Below are 24,379 nucleotides of genomic sequence, written 5' to 3' on the forward strand. Positions count from 1 at the left end.
GATAAGTGTTTTAGCTATTTCCTTTGCGTACCTAATTTGGATGGTTTACCGTGACTTTTATCATTTTTCTGGCTCGTACCGATCCATTAATGTTAAATTTGTCAAAGTACTTATTCTGTTTTCTTTACTTTCTGCAGAAAAAAAGTTTCGACACAGGTTTGCTTCTCAGCGAATTGATCTTCTTCTCTCTCCCGCGCTTGTGAAAATTCGAATAACATCTGCTTTATATGATGAGAGAACCGCAAACTAACCATCTTTCTTAATCAATTTGCTCACTCGACACTTTCAATGTTGTTGATCCTTACAGTACGAAGGACGTTTGTTAACCTCCTTATGGCCTCGATCGGCATCGTACTCCTTGCAGCTCTGTGTTAGAGAATCGGAGCACGAAATCTATGATTCAGAGGTTTAATTCCTTTAGAGAGACTCAGATTTTAATCATTGTTTTGCGCAAGCGACGAAGTGAACTTCTTTAAATGAACATCGTAATATACATAACACAGAAAATCAATAAAAATTGGAATTTTGTCAAAAATTGTGAAAGTAAAATTCTAGAAACTTATAAAATTGTTTTGCTCCTAAGGTCCTAAGAAATGTTTTTATTTCTGGTATACTCTTATTCATCATCTTTTTCAAAGGCGGGCTGGATTTAACTCTTTATCACCGAGGAATAACAATGACCTCATGAAGGGATGTCTAAGGTAATGTTCATGGTTTAATTAAGGCAGCTACAGTCTGATAAGAGAAATTTGCATAGTCCGGTAAAAGGTCGTTAACTAAAAGCCTGAAGCACTTTCGCTTCCTCGGGTTCCCACTCGTCGAAGGAATTAGACCAAGGTTCTTATATACGACTTTTTAATCAGTTCTTACGATCTTTGTGTTCGATGATATCGATTGCACGCAAACCACCCACAACGGAACCACGACGTTTTCTGTTTTCTCAATCATAACCACGCGATATCATACACAAAACGAAAAACATTTTACTTGCTGTGCCTGACGTGGAGTATCACAGTCAATCTTTAATGCTTCAGGTTATATATCATATTTCATGAGGACCAAGCAACTTGCGTGATGAGCGAAAGTCTTATTCCCATCTTAGCATGTGATATCAGCTAAAGGTTTTTATGTACAATATTGACTAGAGGAGAAGATCGAACAAAAGAAGCGTTTCAGTAGGATTGGGGTAATCATGTTTCCTAATGACTGATAATAGCTAATATTTTGGTCAATAAAGTTTCAGATCGAGCTTTGTAAAAGGTTAGGTGCCATTTCTCAGACCGCGTTACTCCTTGCACACAGAGTGGCCATAGTCCAATTCAATTAAATGATTCAAGTCTGCTATGAAATTTCATACTGAACAGATTAGCAACGCAATCAAACAAGAACTCGGTGCGATCACTAGTCGTAATTAATTTAAAAGTCATATGATACAAACTCGGCCTTTCCTCACTCACGTTTAGACTACGTAATAAACATGATCTAGAAAACCTCTAGAGTTATACAAGTATACTTTGTACAGGTAACAACATGATTTCAAGTGTAATTAGGTGTTAATAAGCAAGAGTAAATTTTACGAAGACAACAAAATTGCACGAGCCCTACGGGCTCGTGCAATTTGTAGTCTTTGAAAAATTTACAAGTGCTTATTTACACCAAATTGCACTCGAAATCATGTAGTTACTATCAATAGTTTACACGAAAAACGCATCACAGAAAGTCAAGACGGACGAAAATTCGCACTCGTGTCATGACTTTGCGCTCGTTTCACATGAAAATTACATTGGTTTTGAGCCAATCAGACGCGCGTATTACTAATTTTATTGTATTTGTTATCAAATTATTTTGGCACAAATATTATTTACTTCAAAACATAAAATCGTCCAAGAAATTAACTGTTAGCTACCGTAAAATGGGCAAGCAGTGGTGGACATTTGGCAACAATGTGCCTAACTCCTTTCCTAACACAAAAAGAAGAACTGTGAGAAATGTCACCACAGGAAAATCTACGAGAGCGAAGGCAAAATCAATAATCTCAAAGCTTTCTTCTTGGTTCCTTTCTTTGTTTCTGAATGACCGTCTGCCTTTTTTTTAGCAGAATTCACATATAATGCCGATTATACAATTCATAAATCGCCAGAAACACGAATTTCGAGGGTTAGAACTGTTTTTTTCCTTTGTATTCAAGGCAAAAGGTGATTCTTCAAAACAATAGCTGACATCTTAACTGCTAATTTATACATTCAATAACGGTTTTTTTAGCGAAAGGAGATGAAGGTGATATTATAAACTAAGACAAACTTGGCTTCCCACTACATGAAATTAATGATTCTAAGCCCATATCAACCTATAAAGTAAAATTATCTGAATACAAGGTCTTTTTTTATTAATATCATAAGAGGGTGTGAATGGGGTTAACCGACTAGCGACAAAGGGCGTAAAAAATTACTGACTACCGACGAAACGGGGAAAAATTACCGACTAGCGACAAATAAATTCTAACCGACAACCGACATGGTCAGACGTGATAGGGATGTTTGTATTCAGAAAGAACAGCATTTTGATGATTTCTAGCTCAGAAAATCCTTCTTCACTTGACGTAACCACATTAATTCCAAATTTAGCCGAATTATAGAATTTCTTGTCTTCAAATTACTTTAAATCCACGGGATCCTTCTTTTCGGTGAACAGCGTGGGCTCATTTCTAGAACAGCGGCTCGTAATTGGGCTGACAAGACGCCCTGCTGTCTCATTTCAAGAACAGCAGATCACAATCGAGCCGACGAGACGCCCTGCTGTTGTCTTTTTATTGCTCGTTGTTTGTTCATGCGGTCGGGTCATGACTGGGATTGCTAAAGTCATCGTGAGTTTTTTTCGAAAAGGTGAAGAAGTCGCCATCGAACGTCATTGAAGCAGGGTCCCAGTAGACAAAGAAGCTCATAGAGGAGTATCTGAACTAAAAAAACATCTTACGGAGTTTTTAGGACTAAAGGAGCAGGCACATCAATATGGAATTGGCGGATTTTCGTTAAAGTTATTTCGCCTGGCGAAATCGCCTGCGGGCAAATGCGAAAATTTTGCAATTGTGACAGATGGGCAATGGCAGCTTGAACTTCCAAATTTAGTATCGGATGAAAGTAGCAGTGAGCTCAACGGTAAGTGTGGAACGCGTGCAGCGGAGTTTGATGAATCACTTTAGTTCTGTAGTTAAATATTAAGCTCAAATATTAACGTGGTTAAACTCTGGTTCCACCGTTTTTTGTTTGTTGTTTTGTGGAGCGGAATGTTTTTTTTCTTTTTCACCGTCCATTTGAATGCGAAAATTGAGAAGAAAAATCTCTACAAAGAAGTAGCGAGTAAATCAGTTTATAAGCTTCTTTCTGATTAATTGGTGAATGAACAACAGTGTAGCTTAACATATTAAAGACCCCGTTTATTTATACACGCCCTTAAATTTATTCGTTTCTGAAAACCAGACGTTCAAATAATACTCAATTCTCTCCTCGAGGGAAGCTACGCACGAGAGATTTCGCTCGATGTGCACGTTTTATACATCTTGACGAGCATTTTCTGATAAGAACTGTGTAAGTTTCTCAAAAGCCTACTAAAGAGAAAACTTAAAACACACGGTATTTATAATTTAGTACACATTATCCAAGAGGTCACAAACTGGACCGCAAAGCCAGTAGTGTTGCTGAAGGCGCCGGCTACATCTGATAAAAGCAAGCAGAAGTCAATGAACGACACTGAGAAGAAAGGTGACGAGTAAAAAGTGAGAAGGAAACGGAAATCACGAGAAGAAGCAAAAGAAGATGAAAATCTGGCAAAGAGGATCATGACTGAAAGAGGTGACATCGAGAGAAACGAAAGGCAACAAGGAGACCTTCAAAAGTTTCAGGATGGTAGGGCTGAATTAGCACTTGTAGTTCGTTTACCTGATTTTCAAAAGTCATAAATTTCGCTACTTTGGAAATTCTGCGGTATTCCTTGTTTATAAACACTGCCTTGTTTATACAACGAAAAACGCTCACTTGGTGCGTTTGCTATGTAAAGATAGTTTCTTTTAAATTCCGGCTAAAAACTGTATTATTATCACTTTGATGGGCATTGTGGCGCATTTTGCGTGCTAAAATAAAGAATTTACCGGGCTAAAATGTATTTTTAAAAATAAACCAAGACAACCAATGTTCGCGCCGTCTTCTTGTAGCATTGGTAAAAGAAACCGTCTATTTTTAATTATTAACTGAGATTTACCGACAACCGACAAAGGTCAAAAATCTTAACCGACAACCGACAAAGTAATGAAATTTTAACCAACAACCGACATTTTGACCCCCCCATTCAGACCCTCAACCAAGCGTGTCCGAGCGAAAAGGTGTTATTCAGTAGACTGGGAGTGAATGTAAGTCTAATGCTGCAAAGAGAGGAGACTAAGGCTTGGGGAGTTTATATAGAGGGAAGAGGATGCGGAGGAGAACACGGGAAATCCTCGTCAGTTACAAAACCCCTTGTTAATTACGAGCCGTTAAGGCAAGTAATCAACATGCCGCACCGTTGCATTACCTTAAAATTCATCGTTAAGTCAGTGGCCCAATAGATTTGCTTACTCCTAATCGTGATAAATAAAACCTCCAAAATGATTTGCAATCATGAACCAGCTTTTTATTCCGTCATTAAATTAAACAAACTTAAACTCTTCCTTTAACGATGATTTACAAAAGTAACATGTACAATTTTATTCGATGGCGGCGTGGGCGGCGTTGATTTAGCTATTTTCATTCATGGATAATGTCCCTTTGCTTCGGCCTCGCATCACCAGTTGTGTCACGTGACTGCTGCTCAGGTCTCAGGACACCACAATATTCGGAGGCGAACTGGCAGATTGGTTGAATATCTCTGTCATACTATAAGGATTGAACCAAAGAGGGTGTTTAATGAGAAGTGTTCTCACGAAGTCAAGGTATTGCTTAAAACTGTACTGAAATTTATCAGCTTATATAATGTAACTGCGATGGAGGTAACAGTGGTCAGTGAAACAGTAAAGAACAGGTTAAGTAAAAAGGAAAAAAAAGTTGTTCATAAAGTAAATTTATTTTCCCTTAAGTAAGGGTGATGCCTCTAAATTTAAGACACGTTTCAATTGAGGTTATTTTACCGTTACTAAACGTTGTCAATCATCCCACAATTTCTCTGAGATAAAATATATATTATTTAATACCTACCTTAAAAGTCCTTTTACCAACTTTGGTGGAGAAAAATGCGCTTGAAAACTGGACAGAAGAAGACAAAATTAAAAAGCAACATAGAATCCAAACCCTGGTTGAAGTTTTCATGTTACAGTTACTTCTAACGACCACTGCTATCGCTTGTGTTTAGACCAAACTAATGATTGAATGAATTGGGAATCGTTTGCTCCGTTTATATGATCTCCATCCACGGGATATCACCAAAAAAATGTATTTACATCCTGCCCTATTATATAATTAATGGCAGAGGCAGTGCATTACTTCCGAAAACCTTCTTCCTTAAAACGTATTGTGGTCTTGTAGAGAAACAAAGAAGTGTAAACACATCTGCCGTTTAATCTGAAAACGTTCTATTGCATGTTAATCAATTTCCATGTCAGTTCAATTTTCATTGGAGTAGTTATGATGTCGCAACAAACAAAACTGTTCACCTTAAACCTAAACTTCTTGTTGCTGTGCGAGGTTAGTTACAAAAGATTAAGAATTTTAATATTCGAATACGATAATGCGATCAGCGTGGTTGATAATGTACCAGCTTCCCTTTGGTGGCAAAGGTTTATTTCCTTTGCAGACCATTATCACATTACTGCCTCGTGTCTATCAAATGTCGAACTGTTAATTTCTGTTTTCTTTACCATTACTAGAAAATCCCCTTTCCGTGACGACTTATAGCTTGCTTTTTGACTAAAGTACCTTGGAAATGAGGAATGTAGTATGTATTGCACAGAGAGTTGTAAAATAAGAGAAACATCACGAAACATAAAGAGAAACAAAGCTGCTAATAAGAAAATTTGAGTGCAGATGGATACTGATCCGTGTGAATTAGAAGTGTAAAAAAAAAAAATACACCTACAAAAAACCAAAACAACCAGACAAAAAAAACTTACCCGTGCTAAGCTTTAATGAATTTTTTTTGCAAAACGGGCTTAATATACGATTGCCCTCATTGTCCTCTTGAATTAATGTTTAAGGCATTGTTTTAAGTGTGATTAACGCCACGGTCAAATGGGCGAAATTGGTTTTTCGTGTACTAGTGCGGAATTGTAGATGTTGGTGATAGTGATTCCAGTTATGGAACAACACAGTTCAATTACCTCGCATGAAAAAAATTTTACGCTCATGAAGGAGTGTAAATGCATCCATTTGTTTCATAATTCTTTAGCCGTAAGGCATATTTGCGTTCTTTTAGATATTTTTGACTTTCTTTGCATGTTACTTCACTTTTCCTGGATACAATAATTATTTCATAAATAAAGATAATAGAAATTTTCGAGTGTGAAGTAGAAAAAAAAAATAAACGTTAAAAACCACTTGTTGCTTCACGAGGTCAGAAAGATCAGATAAGCACTTCTTGATTATTCCGGAGCCAACTACGATTAGGGAGGGCTGATCTTGATAAGTGTTTTAGCTATTTCCTTTGCGTACCTAATTTGGATGGTTTACCGTGACTTTTATCATTTTTCTGGCTCGTACCGATCCATTAATGTTAAATTTGTCAAAGTACTTATTCTGTTTTCTTTACTTTCTGCAGAATTTGCATTTCTGTGTGCGATTTTAGTTTGGCGCGTATGTACATGTTATCTTCTTCAGCAGAGTAATGTGGTTTTCAAGGCGGGTGGAATGAGATAACTTACTGTGGATAAAGATAATTGCATGTCATAGAGTGAACCATGCATTCATTGGTCAATTAATTGATAAGCGTGGCACAACGTGGTAGATCGTTGACTAAGAAAGATGTGGCGTGCGTGATATCATAATCTTATCATGGAGGCCTTAAATTACCCCATTAACCGTTTTAAAAACTTCCTTTGTAACAAACATACATATCTATGTTTGAAATATAAAACGCAGCGCAACATGCAGATAAGCTGTTAGCTTAATTACAAAATCAAGTTATATTGAAGCCACGGTGTGTCAGTGGCTCCTATTTTCAACCTGCGTTCGTCCGAAAAGGTCTTTTTAAAGTCAAGAGAGGAATGAACTTGAAATAAAAATTGTATTAGAAACACTCAGGTTCCAATTTTTCGTTTCATGCTCATTTGCGTCATACAGTGTAAGTGACATTTTGCTATCCTCGTGTAATTGCCCTGACGATTTATACTCCCATTAAACTGAAAGTGGCGTTTGATGGACTTAAGCAATGATAAATGCTCTGTGGGTAAAATAAATTGAAATTTAAAGGAGAGCATATAAAGTTAGACCTATAAATTGAGGGGGTAAATTTCTAAAGAAACTGTTGTGCTGCGTGAGTGGGAAAGCATAACAGGATACTTTAGTACTATCAACTTAGTTTACAACGTAAATTGGCAACAGTAAAGAGTTTCAAAGCTGACGTTTCGAGCGTTAGCTTTTCGTCAGAGGGAATGACGAGGGGCTAACGCTCGAAACGTCAGCTTTAACAGGATGATAATTTAGTATTATCAACTCAATTGATAATTCTAAATTACCCTGTTCAAGTTAGACCTAGTTTGTTTGATAGACCACCACAGTTTCATATCTAAAGAATAGCGATTAGTAGATGACTAAAAAATTGAGACCTTCTTTCGAAGATTACACAAATATTAACAAAAGAACCGTGTAATATTTTACGAAAACGTAAAAGCTAAACGATCATGATTTATTTTAGTAGCTATATGTTCTGACAAACTGGACCTCTTGCCCTAAGACACTATATATTGCTGTAAAAAAATATGAATATGGCGTGAATATGAATCGGAATATCGTAAACAACTCTGAGAAGTATTAAAGACTTCAATAGTTTTGTGGGCGATAACTTACGTAATTCAGCGGAGGTCGCGTAACGAATATGCCAGAAAATAGAGCTATCAATTTAATCTGACAGATTGGGAATTAATCGTCGCTTTCGTTTATATCAGAGGACATTTCCTTCCATCAAGAATAATGTAGTCTGTACTACAAGAGGAAACCTTATTGATCCAGACATTGATGAGAACAAAATTCAGAACAAACGATGATTTCGCCATGGTTGTCTCTTCGCTTTTCTAAGCTCTCTCTTTTTCATTGCACTGACCGTTCATCGTTTTCTTTGCGGTCGTAGCAAAGGCCCCTAAAGCACGAAGAGCTCTATTGCTAATAACTACAACCCTAATAAAGTTTTGTTGAAACACCCCAGTTGGCTCAATGTTCAGTATTTTTCAGGCGGTTAATTTTCCCCATACCAGCATTGACAAGGGGTGACGGGAAATTTGTTTCAAGATTCATGACGAGGATTACAGTATGTCGCGCAACACTTTGCAGAAAGTTAGGTCGATTTTTCATTTTACGGTATTGTACATTCGATAACCTTATAAAGCTGCTGCCGTCTAAAATCTGCACCCTGGCGTTCTATAAAACCGCCTTCAACTTTGTGCCTCCGCTGAAGCCAAAGTTACGTCTTAATTACCTACCCTCCCCTCCCCCCATTGCTCCTCATCTGAGGAATGTTCACTAGTTTTTCCATTATATTTCTCGCTCGCCCGCGAAAAATCTGGTTATGCGATGCTTATTCAGACATTTGCTCACCTCAAAAAAGTACTTGAATGACAAAATAACAATGTAAAAGGGAAATAAAAAAGAAAAAGGAAAACTATGCGAGAAAGTGTGTCCCAGTTGTCTGATAACGTTCAAAATATCCAAAGATATTGCAACTGATGGAGCACGGAGCATCTAGATGTGATAGACTCGATAACTAACTGGTATCAAATTCCAAGAATTAACGAGTTTTTGTGACGGCGAATAAAACTGTCAAAATTGACTCGACAAAGTCCTTTTATTGTCCTAAGAACTACAAAGATTAACAGCAAATAAAAAACTCGGGAATGTGGCACATAAAAGGTCATAAAAGGACGAAAAGGTCTTGTGCTTTTTCTTAATGACACCTATGTCGAAGGAGTTCTTAAAAGCATGGCACTTCCATGAAGAAAAAGCAACATTTCTAACAGCTGAAATCATTTTACCTTGCTATGCGTACAGAAAAGCTATTTCCTCTCGAGAGAAAAATGCATCGATAGTTTTCATTCTCGAAATTTACACTCTGCAAAACCCGATTGAAATAACTTTAATTGTTATTTGATCAACTGTGTAATGACACAATAAGGTTTTTGCCAAAAAAAAACACAATTTAGGGCGATGTGAGAGTCATTTAAGGTCTTTCAGATATATCAGCAGCTGATGCGACAAAATAACTCGCTATTCAAACATTAATAAGATACACCTTCTGCCAGGATATTAATTTCCCAAGCGATATAAAAGTTATCATTGAATGTAGTTGGCTCCCGCAGAATAGCTTTTTTTAGACAACATTTGTGAAGGTAGGTAACTTGGGGATTGAAATAACACCGCGAGTTGTCTTATTTGTGGCAACTAACTTCTCAAAACCAGGAATAATCAAGTCAGTTGGATATGTGTTTAGGTCTGTGTTTACGATATCAGTAGAAGGCAAAAATTCAACACTGATTTTAGCTATTTTCTTGTTGTTTCAAATAAAACTTGGCGAAAAAATGCAGATCAAATGAAAGCTCAAACAAATTTTCTCCCTTTCGCGTACAAACGTCTGAAGGCATATGTTGAGGAGGCTAAGGATCATAGCTCCAGTTAGCTATTGAGGACAGAGACCAAATCCTAAAATAACATTATTATTTATTTTCTCTTGATCATGTCACATTTCGCCTTTTGTCCGAGACAGTATTCAAGATATTTAATTTTTTTGCGCGAACTGTAGCATGGCTTCTACCATTGCATGAATTTTCCTTTCAGAATAAGGGAATTCTAAGAACTGTGCTGATACGGATACCAATTCACGGTCCCTCAGAAATCCGCAATAGCGATAAGAGATTTCGGTACTCGACTTAAATAAACCTCGGTTAAAGCAATGTTTGATGCAATTTTACAAACAGTGTGAAGTTTAACTTTACATCTTTTACCTCTTGTTATTTTTTTTGTCTTTCAAAACCAAAGACTTGGCACTCTTTAATGATTGTAAAATTAAGGTACTTGAGTCAAAAAGTCATTGTTTGTGGATTTAGTCAAGTAATGTGTGCGAATCTTCAGTTCATCATAGCAAGAATGTATAAATGAGGTTAAACTCAATTCTATCAGTGATAGATATGGTGAAAGTGGGCATTGTTGGACCAGTTTCATGCGCTATCTTTTAATTTTGTGAGACAGTTACATGAAGAAAAATCTTCCCATCCATCAAATCTTTTTATTCATCAAAACATTGCATTACTCATTCACAGCTTTGAGTCATGAGTCGCATCGGAAACAATGTCCTGGTTGTGTTGGTTGTATTCTCACTGGTGGCTGAGGTGAGATCAGAAGATGAGGTGATATGGGAGAAGAGACATGAACACAGGCAGCAATTTTGGGGCACTTTTAAGATCACTCCTAAGACTCCCGTTAGTCCAGAAGGTTGGAGACTAACAGTGAATTTCACTGAGCCGATAAGGAGACTGGAGGTTTGGCAAGCAAGGATAGTGTCTAAAGATAAACAAGAGTTCGTGCTCGAAAATCGACGCTGGAATGCTGAACTGGAGGCAGAGAAAACACTGAGTTTTCCATTTACGGTTACAAAGCGTAGCAGAAAGCCCTTAAAAAACATTGAGTTGTCTTTCGAACGATTGGGCGAGGGCAGCGGTTTGTACGAGGCTTAAGGGACAGTCTGAATCGTATCACTCTGTATCATCAAATTTGCGAATTATAAATTAAATGAGTCCTCTTGAAACTTAAAACTGACGTATATATGTTCTGTTTGTCATAAGTATAATGTTATATGATCTCTTGGTTAAACATAATACTTTCTACGCAACTTTGAATCTTGCGGTCTGATGCACCACTAAAGAGCCCAAGAGGAAAACATGCATCCGACTCCGAGGAACTGCCACTACGTTAGAATGGTTGGTGGGGGGACCAGATTTCTCGTTAGTCCCAGAACAAAAGTCTATGTCATAGGTATCTCGATGTTGATGTTGTTGGGGGTCTCAACAGGTTTTTTTCGGCGTGGAGGTTGGGTGGTCATAGATGATCACTTTTTTGTTGAACATGAACCCCAAAACAATCTCTTCCTATGCCATATTTATTAGTTGTGGCAATGTAATCTGTTCACTATTTATTTAGCCACTCGTAGCTGGTTAAATGGGCATGGGAATAAATTTTCACGAAGGGAAGCTTGTTTTCGCAAACGTGGCAGGAATGCCGTAGGATACGTAACAACTTCAGCCATCTTGATCTCTTGAAAAAAAAGATTAAATAGAGAAGTTTGAAAAAGTGTGAGGAACAGTTTACAGGGATTTTAAAACAAGTAGAAAATGCTGGGAAAGGAAAATAACAAAACGAAATTCTCAACAATTTGGGAAGATATGGATGAAGGTTTTGATGAGTACCAGCAAGCAAGTGGTGAAAATGATTTTATTTTATTCTAGTCACTACCTAGTAAGAAACGAACAGGAAATTGCTGAGCTTAGCTTTTTCAATTACATTTTTTATTGTTTCCCTCCAACTCTCAGATACCTCCACAACTTCTTTTTAAAAAAAGTCCATGCGTTGTAAATCAGAATCTTTCAGTCCGCGTGTTCTCTAAATAAATCTTGGTAAATCTTTTTTAGTGGTACTAAGATATGCAAATATGAAATCATACTAGGTCAGCATATTTGCCCAGAATTTGTTAATTCAGCTGTGATATTGCAAAATCACTGTTTGATTGGTTAGAGAAGCTTTATATCCACTACGTTTATCTTGAGGTCTTTGTTGAAACAGACCATTTACAAAACCGATAAGTATGTAAAAGCTTTGTTTGAACATACAGTATTCAAGATTAAAAGTGTATCAGGGCAAAAGAACAGTATTTAAACGTTAGTAACTATTCATCTTCACAGGATTCTGTCTACAAGCGCCCATAAGCACCAAATTACTCATCAGAGGAGATTACAAACGAGGTAAGAGTTACTTTGTACCATTTACAAAATCGCATTGAGTTGAAAAATAAGTTAATTTGAAAAGTCCGATTCTTTTAGCCTGCCTTCGATTTTTGTATTATGTCAATCAGCTTTATCCATTTTATATTACCTTCTGATCCATCTTCTTTATATCATCTCAATTGTACAGTTAAACATAGTCGGTAAACTCTCAGTGAGTTTAAACGTAATAGGCAAAAAATTTAACAATTGGGCGCAAAAATTGACAAATCATAACCGTCGGTCGTAAAAATATTTAACCACAAAAATTCTTCCTTTAACAGCAACTGAAAGAAATTGACCCTAAAACTGCCAAAAGTTTAACTATTGGCCCTAAAAGCCATCACCCCATTGATACCCTCGTATTTCGGAAACAAAAAAGTAGACGGTTATGAAAGGTAGTTGGTGAATCAAGAAATGTGTCTGGAAATGTCTTTCGACGTAGCTCGGCTTTTGGAGCATCTGAGGGCGAAATTTTCGCCCGCCTTTTCCTTTTACAATTGCATGATGAATTTGAATTTGATTTAATAATATAATACTACTTTCATTTAGGGAAATATGAGGTGCATCTTCTCCACCTTAGTTGTTGCTCTGTTGATTTTTCACTCGCCCAGAGTACACTCCGAAGACGCCGAAGTCACTATCTTCAATCAGTGGCCCAGAGGGTTCTACGGTGAAATATCGATTGCCCTCGAAGACGATGTCGAAGATGGCTGGCAACTCACAGTATCTTTCTCGAAGCCTGTAAAACGCCTCTCAATATGGAATGCAAAGGTGGATTCAATTTCTGACGACAAGAAGCAGTACATCCTGAAAAATAGGTTCTGGAACAAAAAACTGAAGGCCGAACGCCCATTGAAGTTCCGGTTCTTGGGGCACAAAGCAAAGAAAGGTGAAAATCAACCGACCGTGACAGCAGAGTTCACCCGCCTTGGCGAAGGAAGTGGCTTCTAAAAAAAATCTTGCCAGCCAAATTGATTGCGTGGAGGAAGGCAATATTGCTCAATAAAGTGTTGCACTGCAGCTTACGTTTCACCCTTTGTATGCCTTTTTCAATAGGTCTGAAAATACTTTTTGTATGCTTCACCATAAGAATTCTTCGCGGCGCGCTGAAACAATTCTTTTCTTTCGCGGATTATTTCTGATCTGCCTCGCTTGTCGGAAATTACCGATTGCATTACAAGATTATTAGTGGCCCATGGGTTTATTGGATGAATGATCTAATGATCTTCTTCGTGAGTTTGAGTTAAACATTGAAATCTTTGCCTGGTTTGTACTGTGAGCTAAAATTTAAAAACACGCCTCTCTTTCTTGAGTCTAAGTTTTCCTTCAAATCAGAACCAAGGAATGGTAAATAGCTCTTTCTTGAAAGTTTAGATGTCAATTTGCGATTGAAGTCGAAGCTTAAGTCAATCTCAGAAGGCTTCGTTATAACACTGTTGATGATATCCCTAAGAGAAGATTGTTTTCCTCGTCCGCAATTATAGCTCTATCGATAAACTGTAGATCAACCAGGCTCTATCTAATAAAAGTTCCATCTGACCTCACCACCCGTTCGTTCTTTCTAACATTGCGGAACTTTTTTCTGATGTTCCTGAAATTTTTGCGTTACCCGCGAAGGGGTTGCTTTAATGACCTGCAGAAGATTATGGGCTCGATTAAAAGGAAAACGTAACTTTTTTGTTTTGAACAAAGCTCACTCTAATCTTGGAAGTAAAATTTAATGGTGCGCCAGAAACTGCTCTGAGATCTGATTTATAATAAACACAAAGATGCGTTTCAAGTTTGCTCATATACAGTCTGCAAACAATCCACTTTTCTTGTTTATAGTTATTTATTGTGTTCAAAAATTAGCGTTAAACACAATTTCTGTTATATAATCTGCAAAGATCCATTTCTACTCAGATCATTGTAGATTCCACTTCCCTCTTGCACAGGCTCAAAGTTACTGCCTCCCCTTCGACGAGTTTTCTGGCTTTGAAGTCAAACGTATCTATTACTGCTGCCATCAACTTTGCGTCCAGAACATGTTTTCACGTACGAACTCTGTTCTATCTGAATTTCCCGCCACCAGTTTGGCTTGCTGCCTCAGTAACACCCCTAATATTCCTATTGTTGGGCTACCACTATTTCAAGTTGCATGTTCACTCACTTATTAAGCCTAACGACATTTTCTTCATGCAATATCGTCTATCAAAATTGTCACAATTGTAAACAAAATTTACATGCTCAAAAAAAATTTGAGCAAAAGTTTGTTAGACAGACGGATTTTTCAAGCAAGTAAAAACAACTTTTATGGGAAATGGAAGTTTTCAATTTCAATTTCTCTCTTTAAAGAGTGTGTGAAGAAGTTGTCAGAATTCTATCATTTGTAGAAACGCCTCACCAGTTGTAAATAATGTACCGTTGAGTCCCTCCTTCTTGAGTTAAATTTTTATTTCAATTTTGTTTTCTCAGTGTGTCAGCTCAGTTACGTTTAGTTAAAGCTGTAAAATTCTTGAAATAGAACATGCTAAAATGTCGCCGGAACAAGAAGGGGACTCATTTATTTTCTGACCCGTCATTCACAGTAACTTTTACATGTATCTTTAGAAATTAGTGGATTTTCTGGAGTCCTTTTACAGCTGCAAATCTATATCATGATTGTAAACCTCTCCAAGACCAAGTTTTATCAACGCTATCCTTGTGATACTACATGATTTACATGATTATGGTTCTGGACTAGAGTTGAAATATTGTATTTCCAAATTGAATATTGCTTAAACTAAACCTTTGTTCGCAATGATTTCTATTCTCGCCCTCACCTCTTTCCTTCCATACTCGAAAATTTCAGATGATTCTGTAGCACAGTGGTTTACATCAACTTAGTTTATTTTATTCGTTGCTACTGGGGAGAGGCATTTAAACATGTTCGATGAAAAATCGAATGTTTGGTATATTCACTCCTGAGAATCGTGGTGGGGCGATTTTTATCTTTTATAATTTTTTTTGTGCGTTCACATGCAGCCATGGCAATTTGACGCAACATGTAAAGAGTTCTCACATAATCACACCTCTTTTGTTTGTCTTAACAGTGCATCATTTGATTGAAATCGACTTTATGTAAACTTAATAACCTTTTAAGTCTATTGATAGGTTAACAGAAAAAAACTTAAAAACACAAAGAGGAGATGAACGAGCTCAGTTGACTTTGGAAAGAACTACCGACACGCCGCCTTTCAAAACAAGCATGTAAGTTTGATTCAATTTGGTATTGATACATAGGACAAGCGTTCAAAACAGATTGGTAAAAAACAAGAATACGAATTAGTTTGCTTTAATAGGCAGTTAAACTGAGGAGAGCCACTTTCCTTGTAAGCATTTCCTTCTTTGGCAGAAAGCTGCGTTCGTTTTATAAATTTTGAGAACATTGGTTATTATTTTCTTTTTCTTTGTTATATCATCAATCTCTAAAATGTTTCTGCGAAGTAAAAAGTGAGGTTAAAGATGAGTAATCAAAGCATTTAACGTATAGGAGTGTTCATGTAGAGTTATGAGTGTGGACTTCTACTGCTCTTCGTATTTTATACAGTACGAGCCGAGGCCTGCGCCGATGGCGCGGGAAACAAATTTTAAATCAAATTATTTACACGAATACTTCAACCATAAAAGATTAGGACAACTTCGATACAGATGATATTTCAACGTATTATTTTTTGGGGTCAAACTCCACGTATTTTTAAATTAATAGAAATTTTTTCTAGGTAAACACACCCAAGAGATTGACACCATAACTCAATTTACATTATGTCGATATGAAGAGTAATGAAGACTTGATTCTCAAAGTTAAAGGTTTGAAAGGCAAACAAAACGCATCACATTTGAACTAGGTCTCGCTTAAAATAGATTTGAAAACAAAAGGCTTTTTCTTCTTATCCTTCATTTCATGCTGAAGCAAACGTTTTTACTCTACAAATTGATAGTTTATACAACTATATCGAGTTACCTGCAAAAGCGGTTAAATGCATTCACCTACTTTTGAATTTCCAATTGCTTCTCATGTGCATTAAGGGTATCAAGTGATGTCTATTGTAGAAGGGTTTCAAAGGAGTAAATCGTAAAATGGCCAAAAAATTTAGCTGTCAGCCGTAAAAATTGACAAATTTTAACCAAGTGATAGTCATAAAAAAAAAATTAAACGTTAAAAAATTCCAGTCTAGTAACAACAATGTAATGATATATAAACCGTTAGCCGCTGAGATGGCCACAATTTTAACCTTTGCCGCAAAAGCCATCGACCGCAAGTGAGCGTTCTCGTTTTCGCAAACCAAACAAATCAGTTCATAGTTCATGACCATAAAGTAACAAAAAAGGAAATAAATCTGAATGAGCAAGAGGAAGGTGAGGCTTAAGTTTAGACAGTGTTTCAGCGGTGCAGGTCGTGATTGGTTCAAGTTATTTATGTCAAGCTCGTGAAGGAGATGATATGATTCCTTTCACCTAAGTTCGATGCAAAGTGAGGGGGAATCTACTTTTGAACTTTTACTGAAACCTACCGTCACATCTAATTACAATGCGAAACCAAGTGACAAGGACCAAGAAGTCGAGAAAAAGAGAATTCTATTCAGAAGCGTTTTCGTGTTATCGTGATAATTAAATCGCTCGATAGATGTAAAAGTCCCACTAAATATGATTTGAGGATAACTAAGTATTTTAGAACGTAAGAGAAAGTTTGATGCAAACCAGGAGGATCAATATACTGAGAGACGCAACATTTCAACTTACGTGTTTATTTCTAGGCAGTTTCGGTAATTTTCAAATAATTTCCGGTATCATTTTCAAATTCTAAAGACGACTTGGAAATAATTTTTTTCGCAAAGCTCCTTTAGGAAACTATGTTAAAAACTAGGAAGAGTAAGGTTGTTTCGGCATAAGTTTGTATGGGGTTAGCTTTTACAGGCGCGGTATGTCACACTTTCCCCTGATTCCTCCATGTTCCTGCCACATACGTATCTCACACGGCGAGTTGACTTTTTACATTTACAGAATCATGAAGGCAATTTGCATCGGCTTCACGTTGTCTCTTATGTTAACTCTGGTCCAGAACGGTCTTTGCTTTGACGAAGGAGGGGCCAATATAGAACACCAGTGGAGTGAAGGATTCATTGGCAAATTCAGTATCACCCCCGGGCCAACGTTAAGCAATGGTTGGAACATGATCGTTACATTTTCTCAACCAATCAAGATACTCGAAGTATGGCAGGCGAAGATACAGATGCAAAACAAACAGAATACCGTATTTGTGTTAGAAAACCAGTCGTGGAATACACTTCTTGAAGAAGGAAAGAAATTTGAGTTCAACTTTAAGGCAACGAAAAGAGGCCGTGGAAACCCACATTTGGTGGAAGTCGCTGTTGGGCGCACAGAGCACTTGAAGGGATTGTCTTGCTGAAATTAACTAAACGTTGCAGTGATATCAGTTACAGGTGATGGCATATGTTTAAGTTTTTCCCTCGAAATATCGGTTATTTTGTATTGGGACTATTTGTTTTAAAGTTGATGCATTGATTGTTCATAATGATTAACAGAGTTTCAATTTTGTCGTCATCAAAATTGATAGGTGAAGAAATAAATGAGCAAATAAATAAAAGTAAAATTGAATGGATAATAGGGATGAAATAGTAATTAAAGGGAGTTTCCTTAAATTTTAATAAAAATACCAAATGTATAATTAACTGCATCAATGTTCAAGAATCGGGAGTAAATGAAAGAATACCGAGGCCGGAATAAAAGTGCAAATAAATAAATGTATGAAGAAATGTATGTTTGAACCTTATGCCTATAAATTGTACGCCTTTGCTTTTCCACCGTGATCACCGTTTTTAACTTTTTTCATATATATTTTCATTTACTTATTTTTTTTCTAACAGTGATAAGTTGACTTGAACAATCCGAAAATTTTGAACCGTCTTAACAATATATAGATAAACTTCGGGCAACATTTGTCGTAAACTTTTGACAAAAAACTCAACCCCTATTTTAGAAGAAAGTGGAATCCTACATTTAACAAGAGTATTTTAGAGAGTTTGAATTGATAAAGCTCTGACCCTTCATATATCGGAGTCCAATCCATCATTAAATAAAAACATTCAATGCTTTTTCACAAAAACGAAAACCGATTTCAAACGGACTTCTTTTTGGTTTTTTTTCTTTTGGCTTTTTAAAACGTTTGACTCTTTATTTGTGTTAATGCACACTCGTAGCAAAGATGCCAGAAAGCAATATCAATGATGTAAAATTGAAAATTTATCGAAAAGAACAGTCTCATCGTAAAAGCAGGTATTCGAGTGGGAAGGATTAATTTAAAAAAAAGCTCTTGCTGAGTCTGTTACTCCTGTCCTACGAGGTGCGGCGATCTGGCATGCGTCCACGTAACAGCCGAGTCATGTTAGAAAGGATTCGGCACTAAGCGACAACATGCAGAACGGCTGGCGGAGACAAAACTGTAGGATGGTAAAAAATCATTCCGTGATCTATGAGTCTTTCCCATCGGTTCCTGTGTAAAAACTGGATCCACATACGACCACATACGTTCCACTAAGACAACGAATTAGTCTGGTTTCAACATAGCAAACAAGATGTTCATGCAAATTGCTTGTCGATATGGAAGATTTACTACACAAATATGGCGGTTAAAGATATTGATTTCAACCACATTTGCTTTTTTATGTATTAAAAGATAATCATAAAAAACAACACAGCAAGCCGATTATGGACGCTAAAGGAGGTAAACCAATGCGAAATAAAAAAAAAAGCCAGTAATAAGTTAGTAAACGTCAATCGGGTGGATGGATGGATGGATGGAAGGAAGTATGGCCAAATAAATAAGTAGATTAGAGACTTTATTCAAATACTCTTTGGTGCATACTGAACGAGTAGACATAGTACCGTCGCTAAAAATTTCTTCAAGCTCTTTCTCGCTTCCCATAGCCATCCCATGATTTCATTTTGCCAAAGGTTTACATAAGCGTGTTGTATGTCAGTTGCGTAGATGTATAAAAGCTCTGGGAGTGGACGTGCTGTGTTTGTCAAACTGCCGAAGAAGACATTGAACACTGCACAATATGAAAACTCTGTCATTAACAACACAAACGAAGTATTGAAGCCAATTTGTGAATAGAATGCCTATTACGATGGTAGTGGCAGATGTCTAAACATCTTTTGACGAATTCCAATAACTTATTTGTTGAGCTGCGCTATCGTCGGGGAGTTGTGACAATGAGGTATTGGAATTAAATGCTGAGGGTACATATAACCCGGTGGAATACGTGCCACCAACCAATTCAGGGTCCGTTCAACAACTAATTGTGAGAAGGTGAGTGCCTCTGTTTGGTATGAATAGTAATATAAAAAGAAAATGTTGCGCTTTCAAATGAATGTTGCGAAAAAAAGAGAGAAAAACATTAAGTTCTTTCAAGCCGATGAAATGATATAAATTCAGTGAGACGCAGGAGAGGAGTACTTGATTTTGAAACTGGTCTAGATCTGACAATGTAATCAATGCTCTACATTCTTATGATTTAATTACAATTTTAAGATTTTTTATCACCAATGGCAGTTTGAAAATTTTGGTTTACGTTCACATTGTATTTTACTTCGCTTGCCTTTTAAACAATTCATGTCACAAATCGTTGAATGGCTAACTCGCACATGGAGTGACACGGAAATCATTGCCTACTGTAACTCCATAATTCACCTCTCGTTCCGACTTTTTACTTAATTCTATGGCAGAATATATATAGCTCTATAATATATATAGAGTGTTTTTATAACCTATCCGCAATCAAGACTTTATGTATCTAGTTCCTGTGAAGACTGAAATTAAGCATAAGTTGAGCATTGTAACACGCGGTTCATTTTAATCCAAAAAGTTTCTTATAATAACTAATAACTATATGTTCTCGTGGGAACTTTGCATGAATAGTTTCGCATCATAGACGTATCATTTTGGTTAGCTTTCATTTTAGCGCCATTTCCAAGGCGGAATTATTAAGTGGCTAACTTTGATATCAATGAGCTTTGTTAAACGATCTGAAAATGATCGCTCCTATATTCACAAACCTTAGTGTAAACTTCAGTTTATACAACAACATTGCGCAGAAAGAAATATGAGCCTTTATTGATTCAAGTCTTCCTGAAGCAATGAATAATACTCTATGTAAAGTGAATAGAGTCTGAAAGTGGACTAATACATCTAAAGTCAACTGCACGCTCAATCTACGACATTTCCGCTGCGCCTCTAACTAAAATGAGTGTTTCCCACTTAAAATATTGTGAATGTCTGAAGCAAACCGCATCAGTTCCGTTGCTTTTCTGGTATATCGCTTAGCAATCAAGTCAAAAAAGGAAAAAACCGACTCTTGCTTTCCAAACAAGGGAAAAAAAAAACTGGTGCTAATTTAGGCGCATATCAATGCGGTTAATGCAATACTTAATCGTTGAAGTGTCTTTCGTGATGTGACATATTTAATAACTTGGGCAGCGTTCACTTCTCTGACTATAAGTCAGGTTGGCATTTTTCGTTCAAATTTCGTTCATTTGTCGATAGATATTCACACCATGTCGTTGTTACGCTCGGTTATTCCGCTGTCGATTCTTGTGCTGCTTCACGCTCCTAAAGCATTCGGTGAACAAGCTAAAACCGTAGTTGTTGACAAATGGTATGACGGATTCAAGGGATTAATTACTCTGGACCTCACGGATGATGTTACCTCTGGGTGGACCTTGACTTTGTCTTTTCCAGTTCCTACTCCGAATTTGGAAATTTGGCGAGCAGAGATAGTTGACAACCAAGGCGATAAAGTATATACAATGAAGAATATGCCATGGAATACACAAATGTCTAAAGGAACCTTCAAGTTGTATTTCATGGCCAAAAAGTCTGACGTAACAAAGGATCCTCCTATTGGCGCCGTCATGTTTAGTCGCGGTGCACCAATAACCAACCAACCGCCCACTGCTAGCCCGAGTCCTCCTCCGCCAGCCACGAAACCGCCCAGTTCATCTCCTGGCCCTGACACCACTCGACCTACGCAGCCGCCGCAAACCACTGCACCTCCTTCGCTAACACAATCGCCGTCTCGGGGGCCCGGAAAGTATGACTACAGTGAAGTGCTGAAACTTTCCATCTTGTTCTACGAAGCTCAGCGATCTGGCAAGCTTCCACCTAACAACCGAGTCAAGTGGAGAAAGGACTCGGCACTAGGTGACAAAGGGCCGAACGGTGAAGACTTAACCGGTGGATGGTATGACGCGGGTGATTACGTTAAGTTTGGTTTTCCGATGGCATCATCTGTCACAGTGTTAGCCTGGGGTATTGTGGAATACAAGGAGGCTTATGTAGCTGCTGGCCAGTACAGCAACGTATTAGATAGCATCAAGTGGGCCACGGACTATTTCATAAAAGCTCACACGAAAAAAGAAGAATTCTATGGTCAGGTAATACGGTTAACAGCTATACTTGTTTTTGCATTTTCCGTCTAGATAACTTACTCAAAAGTTAAGTGTAATAACTGAATCGCTTTGGCGAAGGGGTAAAGCTCGAAATGTCAGCTCTAGAAACTCTTAACGGTGGTCGATCACGTAGCACTACAAATTCTTAGAAACCTACCCTGTTTATTCATTTGTATTAATGTTTGCCTGATCTTCGTCTAATGTTGATTTAAGAAACTGATATCTTACCGCCACCTCACAGCATCTCTCTCGTTGCCATATTTTTAGTGCTGGGTTACTGGCAAGAAACTAATCATCGACAGATATATGTGAGAATAATATAGTTTTTTGACTCATCAGAAAAAATGCTGAAAGTTGTCTTTTGAACGTGAAATCTTTATGAACAAATTAGGTTGGAGATGGAGATCTTGACCACGCTTTTTGGGGCAGACCTGAAGACATGACCATGAGGCGACCCGCCTGGAAGATCACTCCACAAAATCCTGGATCCGATCTCGCAGCTGAAACTGCAGCAGCACTGGCCGCTGCATCGATTGCCTTCAAAGCTCAAAATACTCGGTAAGTTATAGACAAGCAAAAATGCCTACAACTCTTGGTATATCGTAACTTCAGCTAAATTATTATACCGACAGTATCCGTCCTTTTAATTCCCTCTCCCGCTTTCGAAACTGAGCATATCCCGGTCTTGCCTTCCTAGTTTCATCCTGCATCTCGCCTTTGGAATTTTTCGTAACCCACATCCCACTTCGATTTTAAGCCTCATCCCGCATCCCGCCAAACCTGTGTTGGAACCTCATATCAGTCGTACTCAACATAAATGGTCTCTCCGGTAATATTGCTTTATGTTTCACAACTTTTACTTAACTGCTCTAAAATAAACTTGGTACTTGGGTCCCCAGAAAACGAACCAGAAGCTGCCTCCGATTCTCACGAACATCTTTATGCTGGTTGACTACTAACTTTTGAGACAATTTGATTTTCAGTGCCTCTAAGAAGTATGCTAGGAAACTTTTAACGCACTCAAAGCAACTGTACGCGTTTGCAGACAAGTATCGTGGAGTATACAGTGATTCCATTCCCAACGCAGGGAAATTCTACAAATCCTACAGCGGGTTTCAGGACGAGTTAGTGTGGGGTGCAGCTTGGTTGTACAGAGCGACAAAGGAGTCTTCATATCTTGTGAAGGCTGAGAAGTACTATAAGGATTATGGGATGGATGGTCAGGTATGTTGAGAGTTATAGGTCTTCTGAGATACAATTATGCTGAAGGGAATTTTTGTGAAACACAAGACTACAAATCGTTGTAAATCATAATTCAGTTCTATCTTTTCTTGTCGCGTCATACCTTCACATCCTGACTAAGATTGGACGATCTTACTTTTTCCCTTTACGTGCGATTGTCGATAATACAAAGGAAAATGTTTTGAGACTTTTTGTCCACACAATGCGCTTCAAGGCTTTGGTATCTTTATCAAAAAATTATAACGCTCACAGATAAGTGCGGTGCTTAGAGATGAAAAAATCTAAAAGTGGCTTGCTAAATGCGAAGTTTGCCGGTTTTTTAAAAATTTTTTCCTTCTATTATTGCAGGTGTAGGCTTTTTTATCAACCACACGTAAAAGGCTCTTTCACATTAAAATTAAAATTTAATCCCTCTTTTTCTCCCTTACAGGCCTGGGCATTTTCTTGGGACGATAAAAAAGCCGGGGTACAGTTGCTGCTCGCTCAGTTGACGAAAAAAGAATCCTACAAAAACGCCATTAAAGCATCTCTCGACAACTGGCTTCCCGGAGGTAGTGTCCGTTACACTCCCAAGGGCCTTGCATGGCGTATCAAATGGGGCTCGAACCGATATGCAGCCAATACAGCTTTCCTGGCGCTGGTTGCCGCTGATCAGGGTCTAAAGCGAACAGCTTATCGCAATTTCGCAAAGAAACAAATTAATTACATGCTTGGAGACAGTGGACGCAGCTTCGTGGTTGGGTTCGGAAAAAATCCGCCACGAAGACCACATCACAGCTCCAGCTCCTGCCCGTCCGCTCCACAGCCATGCGGTTGGGATAACTTCAACGCGGATATACCCAATGCGCATGTTCTAAAAGGTGCATTAGTTGGGGGTCCCGACGAGAATGACAACTACAAGGACGACAGAAAAGACTACGTCATGAATGAAGTCACTACTGACTACAACGCTGGTTTCCAGTCTTCTGTCTCGGGTCTAAAACAGCTGGAGCTGTAATAGTCCAACGGAAATATGAAGTTTTTTCAAAGAGCTTAAGACTTAAGAAGTCTTTTGATTTCATGCTGTTTGTAGTTGTGCCTGAAATACTTTAATAAAATATTTTAAATGATTACGAAGTTCACTCGTAAATGACACTAGCAATTAACACAATCCTTTCATTGTGAAAACGCAATTTAAAAAGAGATTTTCACAATATTAAAAGTTGCCTGAATATTTACTTATCTCGTCTACGGTACAATGAAACTCCACGTCTACGATAAAGTTCTAGAAAGAAAAGTACGCCGGAAGCGATATATCAAGCGTCTCACGAAGTAATACGTTAGATCAGCTGTCGGCGGTGGATACGGCAAACTTATGAAACTAAGAGTGCAATAACATTTGTTTTAATTTTCGAAAAGGCTACTGGTGGCACAGTCTCCTGAGGTTAATGGCTTTCTGAGGTAGGACAC

General features: G+C 37.8%; 1 protein-coding gene, 1 long non-coding RNA gene and 1 pseudogene across 3 annotated transcripts; 2 read left to right on the forward strand and 1 right to left on the reverse strand.

The window, feature by feature from the left end:
• Positions 1 to 2,839: 2,839 nt before the first annotated feature.
• On the forward strand, positions 2,840 to 4,297 carry LOC131778077 (uncharacterized; annotated as a pseudogene).
• Positions 4,298 to 4,640: 343 nt separating this feature from the next.
• Positions 4,641 to 5,459, reverse strand: LOC136279862 (uncharacterized). Its single transcript, XR_010717031.1, has 2 exons — positions 5,223 to 5,459; positions 4,641 to 4,904 (listed from the first exon to the last, which is right to left on the reverse strand). It is a non-coding gene; the product is annotated as an uncharacterized lncRNA (long non-coding RNA).
• Positions 5,460 to 19,499: 14,040 nt separating this feature from the next.
• LOC131774515 (endoglucanase A) lies at positions 19,500 to 24,040 on the forward strand. Of its 2 annotated transcripts, XM_059090561.2 has the most exons (5): positions 19,500 to 19,550; positions 20,784 to 21,673; positions 22,080 to 22,246; positions 22,672 to 22,912; positions 23,361 to 24,040. In XM_059090561.2, the coding sequence occupies exons 2-5, from the start codon at positions 20,795 to 20,797 to the stop codon at positions 23,925 to 23,927; spliced, it is 1,854 nt and encodes a 617-aa protein (XP_058946544.2). In that variant the 5' UTR covers positions 19,500 to 19,550; positions 20,784 to 20,794; the 3' UTR covers positions 23,928 to 24,040. The 2 variants fall into 2 exon arrangements, with proteins under 2 accessions (XP_058946544.2, XP_058946545.2); XM_059090562.2 differs by lacking the exon at positions 19,500 to 19,550 and having other exon boundaries at positions 20,715 to 21,673.
• Positions 24,041 to 24,379: the final 339 nt, after the last annotated feature.

This window comes from Pocillopora verrucosa, chromosome 3 (assembly GCF_036669915.1).
Source record: "Pocillopora verrucosa isolate sample1 chromosome 3, ASM3666991v2, whole genome shotgun sequence".
Taxonomy (NCBI): domain Eukaryota; kingdom Metazoa; phylum Cnidaria; class Anthozoa; order Scleractinia; family Pocilloporidae; genus Pocillopora; species Pocillopora verrucosa.